The sequence below is a fragment of the Diaphorina citri genome, unplaced genomic scaffold (genome assembly GCF_000475195.1).
Source record: "Diaphorina citri unplaced genomic scaffold, Diaci psyllid genome assembly version 1.1 scaffold384, whole genome shotgun sequence".
NCBI classification, from domain to species: domain Eukaryota; kingdom Metazoa; phylum Arthropoda; class Insecta; order Hemiptera; family Psyllidae; genus Diaphorina; species Diaphorina citri.
The window spans coordinates 104,502-119,402 of record NW_007377819.1 but is presented as its reverse complement, the minus strand read 5'-3'; the positions used below and the strand labels follow the sequence as shown (position 1 = coordinate 119,402).

The following is a 14,901-nucleotide window of genomic DNA, read 5'->3' as shown; positions in this document are numbered from 1 at the left end:
TAGAGGGGAAAAAGTGGAGGAATACTTTTATACAGGCATGAAATGGTATTTCGCAATTGCAGAATGCTATCTCACTCTTCAACAGTGTTGACATACGAGATAAAGAGTCAAATAGCATTCAAACTTGCTTGACTTCTAGAGGGGAAAAAGTGGAGGAATACTTTTATACAGGCATGAAATGGTATTTCGCAATTGCAGAATGCTATTTCACTCTTAAACAGTGTTGACATACGAGATAAAGAGTCAAATAGCATTCAAACTTGCGAACAAAACATCCCTTGACTTCTAGAGGGGAAAAAGTGGAGGAATACTTTTATACAGGCATGAAATGGTATTTCGCAATTGCAGAATGCTATTTCACTCTTCAACAGTGTTGACATACGAGATAAAGAGTCAAATAGCATTCAAACTTACGAACAAAACATCCTTTTTTTTCGGACAATAAATATACACAACTTAAAAACTAAAGGTACCCTAAAACATGGTAAATTAACCAATCAAAACAGTCTATATTATCTCAAGTCGAGAGGTACTTGTGTGCTAGAGGTTGCCATTCATTCGCCCGCCTCGGTGGCGTAGCGGTCAAGGCACTGGTCTGGTAAACAGAAGAGCGCGAGTTCAACCCCAGCCGAGGCATGAAATTTGCGAATTTGATCACATAATTATAGAGCTTTAAACAGTCTAAAGGTTAGATTCAACTCATGAAAGATGAAACCATTGTTCTTGCAAATTGTTTGTAGACTTCTTCCTCTATTAAGTACTTCTACATTCTTCAGGGAGGGTGAAACCCCTCTCACTAAAAAACTCACCAGTTAAGCAGCAATGTTTAAAACCCATATCAAACAAATTTCAAGTTGTTATTAAGGTTTAACCTAAATGAATTCTACAGGAATGATGGATAGCATTGAAAAGATTAATGACCCTACAACAATGTGTAATGCTGTGGGAAAGATAGCGAAATTCAATTTGGACAGCATTCAGCAGAAAAGGACCATAAAAAAACCCCATAGGGACACAAAAAGCCCACCCTGAGGCGTAGGTGTAGAGGGTAAACAGCCCCAAAGAATGGGTTGAGTAAGTGTGTTATGGACGAAATCCAAAAATATGTTAACTTGAACATAATAAAACATTTGTTCAGTGGCTCGTTTCGATTCAAAAATTTACAATATTCTGTTAATAAATTACAACACTTGCGCCTGAGGATTGGCCACACCAAAGTCACCTACTCATTCCTGTTTAAACGAGAAGACCCGCCCACCCGTGAAAAGTGCGACGCTCTCCTTACAGTAGAACACATCCTGTTGTCCTGCCAAAATATGCGATTCCGTTCCTTCACCAACCTTTGCAAGTCCGATATCCTCAAAGATGACCCTTCTTCCATTGACGTCCTCATGCGTTTCTTCAAAAGAAACAACCTCCCCAAACACCTTTAGATAGTTTTTTTCTTTCTGCAAATGGCCTTGTAGCTAAATTGTATCAAAAATAAATAAATAAATAAATAAAATGAAAAATTGCAACACTATTTCTGCATTATGTTGTATGAAAATACTAAAAATAACTACGTATTTTTTGGGATTTCCAAAAGGTGGGTTTTCATGGTCGATTGGATTAGGTGTTTTCTGTCTAATGCTGTCCATTTTTCCTTTCTCCTATGCAGATCTGTAAGTAGGTGATTTATTAATATCTTGGTTTTAGGAATTAGTCACACGAATTCACACTCACTTTTTACTTTCCTTATCTTATAGGAAAGAAAGTAATGTACCTCATTACACCTAGAAAATTAGGGATAGCATTCACCCCTCCTAAAAAATAGTTATCTCTCTTCTCTACACTTCTGATTTGTCCATTCTGGCAGTATTAGGTAGGAATATTTTAGGTAACGTCTCTCTCTCTCTCTCTCTCATGTGAACTCAAATTGTCTGAAGCAATAAAGATTAGTAATGGCCGTAGTCAAAACCAAAATATTGGTTGACTACATGAAATTTTAACCAATCAGATTGCTTGGTCTGAGAATCAAACTTAAACTAAGTTTAAACTCATATAGTGACCATTGGTCTCACATAATATGCAGGGTTTATACGCTTTTCCCGGAATGAAATTCCATGACTATTCCAGAAAATTTCCATGAGTTTTCAAGAAAATTAGGGGGCGGAGGTGCTTAAAAGTCAGTTAGATTACCTCTTCATTTAAATAAAATATGCAATATGCAGAACGTCAAGGAATATGAGGGGGAATGCGCCGCAGGCCGTTTTTCGGAAAAACTTGATATTTAATTTGAACATTTTTAATTTTTGACCGGATGAAGAATTCCATGACTTTTCCAGTTTTTCCAGGTCGCGTATAAACCCAGAATATGGCAGACAGGACTGAGGTCTACAGTTCCCAGTTTTTAGGAAATATTTAAGAAATTAATCTTAAAGTTGTTAAATTTCAAGTGATTTTGATAAAATCGTCATGATTTTTTAATCAAAATCCTTTTGTGGCAATGCGAAATGGCTAATAAAAAAGCCAACAGAAACTACTTGAAATATATTTCGAAAGAGTTTTCAGATTAAAATAAAATCCCTCCCAATTTAAAATATTGCCTATTTACAGAATAAAAAGATCCAACAGTGAATATTTTGAAACATTCACGTCTTGGTTCGCAAAATTAAATATAGAGATCAACCAAATTATAAACAGGACCACCACATAGAGAAAGGTTGGTACTTAAAATCAAGATAATCGCTAATTAACTGTAATAATGACCAAGGTTTTGTCGAAAAAACATACAAACACTCATCAAAAATGAACCTTGTAACATAAACCCAACCGACAGTCCTTGTAACATTTGAGAAATAGGTACACTATCCATCAACATAGTTATAGCTACCTCAGTCAAAAGAATAATAATGTCTTGTACCCACCGATTAAAAATTGAGCCACTATTCTTTAACACAAAGAAAACCAAAAGTAATTTCAGTCAAAGGAACAGTAATGCCTTGTACCTACTGATTAATTTTTTCTCGACAGACAAAAGAGATCGTGTAAACGCGGCTTAAATTTTTGTAAACATTAAACCGCGGGAATTTTTAAATTCAAACCACTATCTCTGTTATCAGTAGATTGGTTATATTTTATGTATATTAGTTCTTTGCGAGATTGTAGAATCTATAGATCAGGTAATTCAGGTATTATTACCATGATTCCTCTAATACAAGTCGGATTGTTTAGAAATTGTTTAAAATGTAAATTAATCATATCTTCCCGTTTGTGTCAACAGCTCAGTCAACAAAATGACAGGTAATATGCCTAATTATGTATAGTCTTAGGATTCTTGCTCCTTTCCATAAACCCTGGGGGGATTGAGCTCTCAAGAAGTAAAAAAGAAAGTAATTCATGTCCCCAAGCATAATACTATCCACCCCCTGGTTGGTAACTGAAAGGGGGTATCTGCTAGCTTTTGAATAAAACTGAGTATCATCTTGTGTTCAAGTCCTAGTTTTTTTTTTTTTTTCTTCAATTTATCATTTGTTCCTCTCACAGGATAACACCTATCAAGATGTCATTCAAAGTAGCAGATACTGAAACTCCTGTAGATCCTGACACAAAGCCAATCATCATTATGCATGGACTACTTGGTTCCAAGAACAACTGGAACTCCCTAGCCAAAGCAATTCACAGGAAAACAAAGAAAAAAGTAAGCAGAAATAAATGAAATAACCCAGACAGTATAATCTTGGTGAGCCTACCTACTTATTATGATTATTATTTTTTTAAGAGGTTTGACAGAGGGAACTGTAACTGATATGGTCTTATCATCCCAAAATCAAACCTGACACAAAGCCAATCATCATTATGCATGGACTACTTGGTTCCAAGAACAACTGGAACTCCCTAGCCAAAGCAATTCACAGGAAAACGAAGAAAAAAGTAAGCAGAAATAAATGAAATAACCCAGACAGTATAATCTTGGGTAGCCTACCTACTTATTATTATTATTTTTTTAAGAGGTTTGACAGAGGGAACTGTAACTGATATGGTCTTATCATCCTGAAATCAAAGGCACTGGTCTGGTAAACAGAAGAGCGCGAGTTCAACCCCAGCCGAGGCATGAAATTTGCGAATTTGATCACATAATTATAGAGCTCTAAACAGTCTAAAGGTTAGATTCAACTCATGAAAGATGAAACCATTGTTCTTGCAAATTATTTGTAGACTACTTCCTCTATTAAGTACTTCTACATTCTTCAGGGAGGGTGAAACCCCTCTCACTAAAAAACTTACCAGTTAAACAGCGATGTTTAAAACCCATATCAAACAAATTTCAAGTTGTTATTAAGGTTTAACCTAAATGAATTCTACAGGAATGATGGATAGCATTGAAAAGATTAATGAACCTACAACAATGTGTAATGCTGTGGGAAAGATAGCGAAATTCAATTTGGACAGCATTCAGCAGAAAAGGACCATTAAAAAACCCCATAGGGACACAAAAAGCCCACCCTGAGGCGTAGGTGTAGAGGGTAAACAGCCCCAAAGAATGGGTTGAGTAAGTGTGTTATGGACGAAATCCAAAAATATGTTAAGTTGAACATATTAAAACACGTTCTTATAATATAAGATTTGTTCAGTGGCTCGTTTCGATTGAAAAATTTACAACATTCTGTTAATAAATTACAACACTTGCGCCTGAGGATTGGCCACACCAAAGTCACCTACTCATTCCTGTTTAAACGAGAAGACCCGCCCACCCGTGAAAAGTGCGACGCTCTCCTTACAGTAGAACACATCCTGTTGTCCTGCCAAAATATGCGATTCCGTTCAAGCTCCTTCACCAACCTTTCCATGTCCGATATCCTCAAAGATGACCCTTCTTCCATTGACGTCCTCATGCGTTTCTTGAAAAGAAACAACTTCCTCAAACACCTTTAGATAGTTTTTTTTCTTTCTGCAAATGCCCTTGTTGCTAAATTGTATCAAAAATAAATGAATAAATAAAATGAAAAATTATCCCCTGACGAGAGTGATTGACGAGGCGCCCCAGACGGGGAGACTCGGCCGTGGCGTCCACACTGAGGGAAAAAACAAATCATAAAAAATGAAAATTTGGTACCTGTGCAGAAGTCACGTCAATAGAAAATTGCGACAAAAAGGAGATGTCACAAATGAACAGTGAGTACAGTGACCATTGTTAATATAGGGTTAGCTTAAACTGCGAAACACGAAAAAGAGCTCTCTTTTTCATTGTATGAATAATTACCGAAATTTTAATTTACTTTATTATTGTCAACGTCAGGTGTGTTTTCTTTTTGGGAAACTTTTATTAATGGAATCCCTTTTGGAAACTGAATTGGTGCCTGTACTAAACCATAGGAAATCCAAGATGGCATGTGATTGGAATAAGTTGTTTCCAAAAAATATTTTTGAAATAAAACCTTTTAGGTAGAAAATGTGGAGGGAGCAAAGGAACATTTTTACTTACCAGTACTGTGAGTTTCCATGCCGGAAGTAGTACATATAACAGCCAGTGTTCTGATCCTGAGCGTAGAGTTTCTCCCGTTCCTTCGCCACCTCCATGGTGATCAACTGACCGGCATACTCCACAACAAACTCTCCCCGATAAAACTTGCGGGTGGTCACAATGCCTCGACCCTTGCCCTCAAACATGTGAACCTGAAAGCAGAAATGGGGGGTGATATTTTTGGAGTACATTACAAACCTATTATTTGGAAGCAGAAATGGGGGAAAGGGTGATATTTTTTTCCAGTAAATTACAAACCTATTACCTGATTATTTAAATTGGTCATATTTTTTAATCATACCATAAGCAATCATTTACAGTTCAAAGTTTTAATCTGGCTTCCAACAGTAAATTTTGGTACCAGTTCAAAAGCCACAACAATGAAGAATCACTACAAAAAGGAGCTGTCACAAATGAGCGGTGTTATTATGGGGTTAGGTTAAACACAAAAAAGGAGCCTTTTTTTTCATTGTTGTGGCTTCTGATTATTACCTAAATTTTAATCTCTCTCCCAGTGAGTTCATGTCCACATCCAATTAGATAAAATAACTATGTTTTGAAAGCAACCTCCGTGGCCGAGTGGGTATCACACTAGGCTTGCACTCAGGAGGTCCGGGTTCCATTCCCCGTGGGGCCAAAGTTTTTTTCGGCTCTGTACTTGGAGTTCGGCCAGTGGCAGCATTACCAGAGTAAAAAGAAAAATTATAGATGTCAGAAATAGTACAGGAGGCTCTTAGTAATGCTGTGATACAAATAAATCAAGATTTAGATTAGATTAGATTTTAATTATGTTTTGAAAGAAGATAATTAAGTTTACCTCCAGTCCTTGTTCCTGATGATTAAGTACCGCCTCCTCCACTGTCTCAGTCAAAGAAGCAGCAAGAACTATTACATATAACATTTGGGTAAGAAAAATGTTCACTTTTCTGCAAAACACTTAATAAATAATTAAATCTCAGTCAAAGGAGCAGCAAGAACTATTATAACATTTGAGAAACGCGTTCACTTTTTCTGCAATACACTTAGGGTACAAACACACTACTATCCTGAGCTCACGTGACGTGATGGTAGTGTGTTTCTACCTTAGTCACCTCAGTCAGAGTAGTCTCAGTTGAGCAGCCACGGATGATACCTGAGCGACTCCTTGCTGCGGTCACCGTAGTCGTACGTAATCTCGGTGCCGGGTTCGATGTCCTCCTTGGCAATGAGTACCAGGTGAGGCTCGTGATTGATCTCGATGGTCTTGGTAGCGAGGTTCCCCTGACGAAAATGCATTACTCTAACGACTCACTTACACTGAGGTAACATGTAGAGCCGTATTTTCCCCTCTTCTGAAGCTCGTTTCCCCTCCATTGTGTACTAAACCATAGGGAACTTCAGAAGAGGTGAAATTCCGAAAGGAAAATAAAACTTGCATCAAAGATTTTGCATTGGATTGATATGGTTCACTGCAACATGCTACATGTTGCTTTGAAGCATGGTTTACTGCAACATGCTACATGTTGCTTAGAAGCATGGTTTACTGCAACATGCTACATGTTGCTTAGAAGCATGGTTCACTGCAACATGCTACATGTTGCTTTGAAGCATGTTTCACTGCAACATGCTACAATTGCTACATGTTGCTTTGAAGCATGGTTCACTGCAACATGCTTGATGGCCTCAGTGTAAGTGCGCCTAAATACTGAATCATTTTGTACTATGGATATTTTAGAAGTCAGGTGATATAAAGATGAATAATGTTTTCTCGGTAAGTAGGTAGGTATAGGTCGGTACAGTACAATTTATAGTACTTCCCCTGACGAGAGTGATTGACGAGGCGCCCCAGACGGGGAGACTCGGCCGTGGCGTCCACACTGAGGGAAAAAACAAATCATAAAAATGAAAATTTGGTACCTGTGCAGAAGTCACGTCAATGGAAAATTGCGACAAAAAGGAGATGTCACAAATGAACAGTGACCATTGTTAATATAGGGTTAGCTTAAACTGTTAAACACGAAAAAGAGCTCTCTTTTTCATTGTATGAATAATAACCGAAATTTTAATTTACTTTATTATTGTCAACGTCAGGTGTGTTTTCTTTTTTTGGGAAACTTTTATTAACGGAATCCTTTTTACTTTCCTTATCCTATAGGAAGGAAAGTAATGTAATCGGGTCAAATTTTCGATGGTCAGTTTTTAGTGTCAAAACACGTTTTGAGGTCCCTAAAGCCTAAATCCAAAGTTTCAGTGTGTAATTTTCTTTTCGGCAAACCGGAAACCGCTTCCCTTTTGGAAAATGAAAGAGTGGCTGTACTAAACCATGGGAAATCCAAGATGGCGCACCATCAGAATCGGTTCTGTTTCCGAAAGAAAAACACACCTCAGTTTTTTAGTTCTAAAAAAAGCCAAGGAAAAATTCTGATCTAAGATTCCGAATTTTAAATAGACCTCAGAGCCAAAAGCCCTTGTAAAAATTCAGAGGGGAAATGTCAAATACATAATACATATAAGAAATAAAAATTAACTCGAATCTCAGAAGCAAAATTATAAGTAAAATAAAAAGCACAAAGGAATACTGCCTTCGATTCGAAGATATCCCTAATATTTCAAATGTTAAGTCTGCTTATGAGTTATTTCTTGACTTCTAGAGGGGAAAAAGTGGAGGAATACTTTTATACAGGCATGAAATGGTATTTCGCAATTGCAGAATGCTATCTCACTCTTCAACAGTGTTGACATACGAGATAAAGAGTCAAATAGCATTCAAACTTACGAACAAAACATCCTTTTTTTTCGGACAATAAATATACACAACTTAAAAACTAAAGGTACCCTAAAACATGGTAAATTAACCAATCAAAACAGTCTATATTATCTCAAGTCGAGAGGTACTTGTGTGCTAGAGGTTGCCATTCATTCGCCCGCCTCGGTGGCGTAGCGGTCAAGGCACTGGTCTGGTAAACAGAAGAGCGCGAGTTCAACCCCAGCCGAGGCATGAAATTTGCGAATTTGATCACATAATTATAGAGCTTTAAACAGTCTAAAGGTTAGATTCAACTCATGAAAGATGAAACCATTGTTCTTGCAAATTGTTTGTAGACTTCTTCCTCTATTAAGTACTTCTACATTCTTCAGGGAGGGTGAAACCCCTCTCACTAAAAAACTCACCAGTTAAGCAGCAATGTTTAAAACCCATATCAAACAAATTTCAAGTTGTTATTAAGGTTTAACCTAAATGAATTCTACAGGAATGATGGATAGCATTGAAAAGATTAATGACCCTACAACAATGTGTAATGCTGTGGGAAAGATAGCGAAATTCAATTTGGACAGCATTCAGCAGAAAAGGACCATAAAAAAACCCCATAGGGACACAAAAAGCCCACCCTGAGGCGTAGGTGTAGAGGGTAAACAGCCCCAAAGAATGGGTTGAGTAAGTGTGTTATGGACGAAATCCAAAAATATGTTAACTTGAACATAATAAAACATTTGTTCAGTGGCTCGTTTCGATTCAAAAATTTACAATATTCTGTTAATAAATTACAACACTTGCGCCTGAGGATTGGCCACACCAAAGTCACCTACTCATTCCTGTTTAAACGAGAAGACCCGCCCACCCGTGAAAAGTGCGACGCTCTCCTTACAGTAGAACACATCCTGTTGTCCTGCCAAAATATGCGATTCCGTTCCTTCACCAACCTTTGCAAGTCCGATATCCTCAAAGATGACCCTTCTTCCATTGACGTCCTCATGCGTTTCTTCAAAAGAAACAACCTCCCCAAACACCTTTAGATAGTTTTTTTCTTTCTGCAAATGGCCTTGTAGCTAAATTGTATCAAAAATAAATAAATAAATAAATAAAATGAAAAATTGCAACACTATTTCTGCATTATGTTGTATGAAAATACTAAAAATAACTACGTATTTTTTGGGATTTCCAAAAGGTGGGTTTTCATGGTCGATTGGATTAGGTGTTTTCTGTCTAATGCTGTCCATTTTTCCTTTCTCCTATGCAGATCTGTAAGTAGGTGATTTATTAATATCTTGGTTTTAGGAATTAGTCACACGAATTCACACTCACTTTTTACTTTCCTTATCTTATAGGAAAGAAAGTAATGTACCTCATTACACCTAGAAAATTAGGGATAGCATTCACCCCTCCTAAAAAATAGTTATCTCTCTTCTCTACACTTCTGATTTGTCCATTCTGGCAGTATTAGGTAGGAATATTTTAGGTAACGTCTCTCTCTCTCTCTCATGTGAACTCAAATTGTCTGAAGCAATAAAGATTAGTAATGGCCGTAGTCAAAACCAAAATATTGGTTGACTACATGAAATTTTAACCAATCAGATTGCTTGGTCTGAGAATCAAACTTAAACTCAGTTTAAATAGTTATCTCTCTTCTCTACACTTCTGATTTGTCCATTCTGGCAGTATTAGGTAGGAATATTTTAGGTAACGTCTCTCTCTCTCTCATGTGAACTCAAATTGTCTGAAGCAATAAAGATTAGTAATGGCCGTAGTCAAAACCAAAATATTGGTTGACCACATGAAATTTTAACCAATCAGATTTCTTGGTCTGAGAATCAAACTTAAACTAAGTTTGAACTCATATAGTGACCATTGGTCTCACATAATATGCAGGGTTTATACGCTTTTCCCGGAATGAAATTCCATGACTATTCCAGAAAATTTCCATGAGTTTTCAAGAAAATTAGGGAGCGGAGATGCTTAAAAATCAGTAAGATTACATTTTTTTTTTTAATCTGGCTTCCAACAGTAAATTTTGGTACTAGTTCAAAAGCCAGAACAACGAAAAATCGCTACAAAAAGGAGCTGTCACAACTCACAAATGAGTGGTGTTATTAAGGGGTTAGGTTAAACACAAAAAAGGAGTTTTTTTTTTCTTTGTTGTGGCTTCTGGTTCTGAATAATTATTACCTAAATTTTAATCTCTCTCCCAGTGAGTTCATTTCCACATCCAAATAGATACAAATAACTATGTTTTGAAAGCAACCTCTGTGGCCGAGTGGGTATTACACTAGGCTTGCACTCAGGAGGTCCGGATTCAATTCCCGGTGGGGCCAAAGTTTTTTTCGGCTCTGTGCTTGGAGTTCGGCCAGTGGCAGCATTACCAGAGTAAAAAGAAAAATTATAGATGTCAGAAATAGTACAGGAGGCTCTTAGTAATGCTGTGGTACAAATAAATCAAGATTTAGATTAGATTTTAATTATGTTTTGAAAGAAGATAATAAAGTTTACCTCCAGTCCTTGTTCCTGATGATTAAGTACTGCCTCCTCTAGACTCTTCTGTTTCTCCTGAAGAACCGCCTTCTTCGTTTTCCTAATACTCCGCCTGACCGGGAAGAACTCGGTTATTCTTGCTTGAGACACATTGTTGCTATTGTTACTAGGTGCAGCCACAAGGTTGAGACATCGTTTGGACTTCTTGGCAGCAACTGCTGATGGTAGCACTGTCCCATTTGTTTTCGGGGAGTGGATTGATAACGTAGAAAGAGCACTTGACGGTGAGTTTGTTGTAAGGATGGCAGTTGGAGGTGATGTTATCTTGTGAGGTGTCGGAGCAAGTGGCACTCCTTTTGGTGGGGGCATAGGATTTGTATGAGGCACGGTAGAGATTCCTTGCCCTGGCAGGGATTTATTGGGCTTGGATGGTGAGAGACCAATTGGTCGCAGAGGTTTGTGCTGCAGGACAGACGTGTTCAAGTTGGCCTGTGTCAACAACTTGCGAGGTGATGTGCGGAGTATCATGGGAGGAGGGAGATCATCACAAGTCTTTGAGGAGCAAAGTTCCTGAAAATATAAAGTGAGTGTTTAATGTTAGATAATTATAAATAATGTACATGTATATCATATATACAAGAGTATGCTTCAATATCCAAGAGTAAAATTGTTCATTTCTTTTCTTTACTACATATTTAAATTGGTTTCTATAAAATTACTCCACCCTGAGGCGTAGGTGTAGAGGGTAAACAGCCCCAAAGAATGGGTTGAGTAAGTGTGTTATGGACGAAATCCAAAAATATGTTAACTTGAACATAATAAAACATTTGTTCAGTGGCTCGTTTCGATTCAAAAATTTACAATTAAAATTACTATCCTGAGGCATGGCCAATCTTGTAGAAAAGGCATGGCCAAACTTGTAGAAAATAATAAAAAATATGATCGCGCTGTGCGCTCCCTATTAGCTGCATAGTTATCAAACTAAAAACATAAACGAAACTCAAAATGTTCGTCGAGGCTCCCTATTAGCTGCATAGTTATCAAACTAAAAACATAAACGAAACTCAAAATGTTGGTCGAGAGCGGAACATTTCTCTTTCGCAGTCTCTGCACTCAGCAGAGTGCCAGGCCAAGTTCCATGATACTTACATCTTCCTGAGGATGAAAATACTTTGTGATTTTAGAATTGGGTGAGATGGGGCTTGCATGTGAAAGCTTGCCATCAAAGTTTTCATTTGCTCTTCTTGTTCTCCTTCGGGGAGTTTTACATTTCGATCTGGTGGGAATGGGAGAAGTGGCTGTTGCAAGTCCATTGGCTTTTGGCCTCTTACGAACTGAAACAATACAAATTAAAGTGTAAAGTATTAAAAGTTAAAGGGCTGTGATGCTGCCTGAAGTTGTGAAGAAGCTCTTTGCTTTACCTCAAAGAATTCATGATTTGATTTGGAAAAAATATTAATTATTTGGCAGTGTTTAGAAATTTCTTCTGTAAATTTTATCATAACTTTTTGAGGTACTTGTGCAGAAGTCACGTCTGTGGAATATTGCTACCAAAGGAACTGGCACAAATGAGCAGTGATCACTGTTATTATAGGGTTAGGTTAAATGCAAGAAGGAGTTTTCACAATTAGAGCAGTGATTTGTGTTATTATAGGGTTAGGTTAAATACAAAAAGGAGCTTTTCTTTTCCACGGACATGACTTTTGCATAATTACCCTTTTTGAAAATAGATAATTTTTTTTTTTTTAATAGACTGCAGACCATGTTGGTGTGAGCAGTGATTTGTGTTATTATAGGGTTAGGTTAAATACAAAAAGGAGCTTTTCTTTTCCACGGACGTGACTTCTGCATAATTACCCTTTTTGAAAATGGATATTTTTTTTTTAATAGACTGCAGACCATGTTGGTGTGATGTAATTTTAGACACAAACATTAAACATTTAACTTTTGTGTACAGTGACTATGAATCAGACAAAAAACAAAATCAAACCAATAAATTTGAAGTACTTGAAATATATTTCGAAAGAGTTTTCAGATTAAAATAAAATCCCTCCCAATTTAAAATATTGCCTATTTACAGAATAAAAAGATCCAACAGTGAATATTTTGAAACATTCACGTCTTGGTTCGCAAAATTAAATATAGAGATCAACCAAATTATAAACAGGACCACCACATAGAAAGGCTGGTACTTAAAATCAAGATAATCGCTAATTAACAGAAATAATGACCAAGGTTTTGTCGAAAAAACATACAAACACTCATCAAAAATGAACCTTGTAACATAAACCCAACCGACAGTCCTTGTAACATTTGAGAAATAGGTACACTATTCATCAACATAGTTATAGCCACCTCAGTCAAATGAATAATAATGTCTTGTACCCACCGATTAAAAAATGATTTAACTTTTGTGTACAGTGACTATGAATCAGACAAAAAACAAAATCAAACCAATAAATTTGAAGTTAGTGCTTTATTTAGACTGTCAAATTAGGACATGTAGTCCCATTATCAGGACATGTAGTCCCATTATCAACTTGAATCATGCTGTACTTGCTGTGAAGTTCAACTTGAAACTTGCTGTAGACTAAAAATTCATAGACGAAATTGTCAACTGCATGTTTGAGTCCAAATTTTCACCATTACTAATGAAGTTTTAAAACAGAAAAACATGTTTTGATGTCTTCCTATCATTACTAAATAGTGGCCCCAGTAGATAGAAAATTTGAACAGGAATTCATAAATCATGTCAGTATAAATTACATTTGAAATAATGTTGGGTGTTGTTTAGGTGATTGGAAAATTCAATACAGGAAATACCCTATCAGTTCTCTACATGAAAAGTATGAGAATGTAGGTACAAGGATAAAATTTAATGTCAATGACCCTAGGAACTGCATACAAATTATACATCCTTGCAAATCAATGCACTTTACAAATCATCCATTGTAATTTGATATTGGCTAGGTATCAACCAGGGGAAAGTATTCATAAGTGTAACATTTTTTGGTGCATGAAATATTTGCACATTCCAAATTTAGTAAACGAGAAGGAGAAGAGGAATTTTGCTAGGAATAATAAATATTTTTTTTACCCATCTTGATGTTATTCCTAGGTAATTGCGTTTTCACACAAGTTTAAGGCACTTTAAACGAAATTGAACATACTGTGGAAAACACACGTTTTTAATTTAATTTAAATCACAGTTGGTTGATGAAAATTTAATTAATAAATTAAGGAAAAGTTCATGAGTGATGATGGAGAAAATGGGGAAATTTAGCAATCAGGGTTTATACGCTTTTCCCGGAATGAAATTCCATGACTATTCCAGAAAATTTCCATGAGTTTTCAAGAAAATTAGGGGGCGGAGGTGCTTAAAAGTCAGTTAGATTACCTCTTCATTTAAATAAAATATGCAATATGCAGAACGTCAAGGAATATGAGGGGGAATGCGCCGCAGGCCGTTTTTCGGAAAAACTTGATATTTAATTTGAACATTTTTAATTTTTGACCGGATGAAGAATTCCATGACTTTTCCAGTTTTTCCAGGTCGCGTATAAACCCAGAATATGGCAGACAGGACTGAGGTCTACAGTTCCCAGTTTTTAGGAAATATTTAAGAAATTAATCTTAAAGTTGTTAAATTTCAAGTGATTTTGATAAAATCGTCATGATTTTTTAATCAAAATCCTTTTGTGGCAATGCGAAATGGCTAATAAAAAAGCCAACAGAAACTACTTGAAATATATTTCGAAAGAGTTTTTAGATTAAAATAAAATCCCTCCCAATTTAAAATATTGCCTATTTACAGAATAAAAAGATCTAACAGTGAATATTTTGAAACATTCACGTCTTGGTTCGCAAAATTAAATATAGAGATCAACCAAATTATAAACAGGACCACCACATAGAGAAAGGTTGGTACTTAAAATCAAGATAATCGCTAATTAACTGTTTTTAATTTTTAAATCACAGTTGGTTGATGAAAATTTAATTAATAAATTAAGGAAAAGTTCATGAGTGATGATGGAGAAAATGGGGAATTTTAGCAATAAATTGAACGTTAAAAATTAAAGGGTATCTATTTCTAGAAACACACGCCATTAGACGCTTTTTGATTGGTGGATGATTTATGATTGAACAAAAATTTCAAGATGGCTGACATCGA

At 36.3% G+C, this 14,901-nt stretch overlaps 2 protein-coding genes across 2 annotated transcripts; one reads left to right on the top strand and one right to left on the bottom strand.

The window, feature by feature from the left end:
* Window positions 1-3,083: 3,083 nt before the first annotated feature.
* LOC103508291 (protein ABHD11-like) lies at window positions 3,084-4,242 on the top strand. The gene is made up of 3 exons (XM_008472834.2): window positions 3,084-3,282; window positions 3,526-3,679; window positions 4,234-4,242. The coding sequence occupies exons 1-3, from the start codon at window positions 3,119-3,121 to the stop codon at window positions 4,240-4,242; spliced, it is 327 nt and encodes a 108-aa protein (XP_008471056.2). The 5' UTR covers window positions 3,084-3,118.
* A 748-nt stretch (window positions 4,243-4,990) lies between these two features.
* On the bottom strand, window positions 4,991-14,011 carry LOC103508290 (N-lysine methyltransferase KMT5A; the record flags this gene model as incomplete). The annotated part of the gene is made up of 5 exons (XM_008472833.3): window positions 13,828-14,011; window positions 11,880-12,064; window positions 10,749-11,300; window positions 5,465-5,655; window positions 4,991-5,054 (listed from the first exon to the last, which is right to left on the bottom strand). Coding segments are annotated over exons 1-5 (996 nt in total), but the record flags the coding sequence as incomplete, so codon positions are not given.
* Between the last annotated feature and the right edge of the window lie 890 nt (window positions 14,012-14,901).

What these genes read in the sequence shown, in the direction of transcription:
- LOC103508291 (XM_008472834.2), top strand. Translation starts at nt 3,119, where the DNA reads ATGTATATTAGTTCTTTGCGAGATTGTAGAATCTATAGATCAGGTAAT. An exon ending in CTCAGTCAACAAAATGACAG is followed by an intron (nt 3,283 to 3,525) that starts GTAATATGCCTA and finishes TTCCTCTCACAG; the next exon opens with GATAACACCTATCAAGATGT.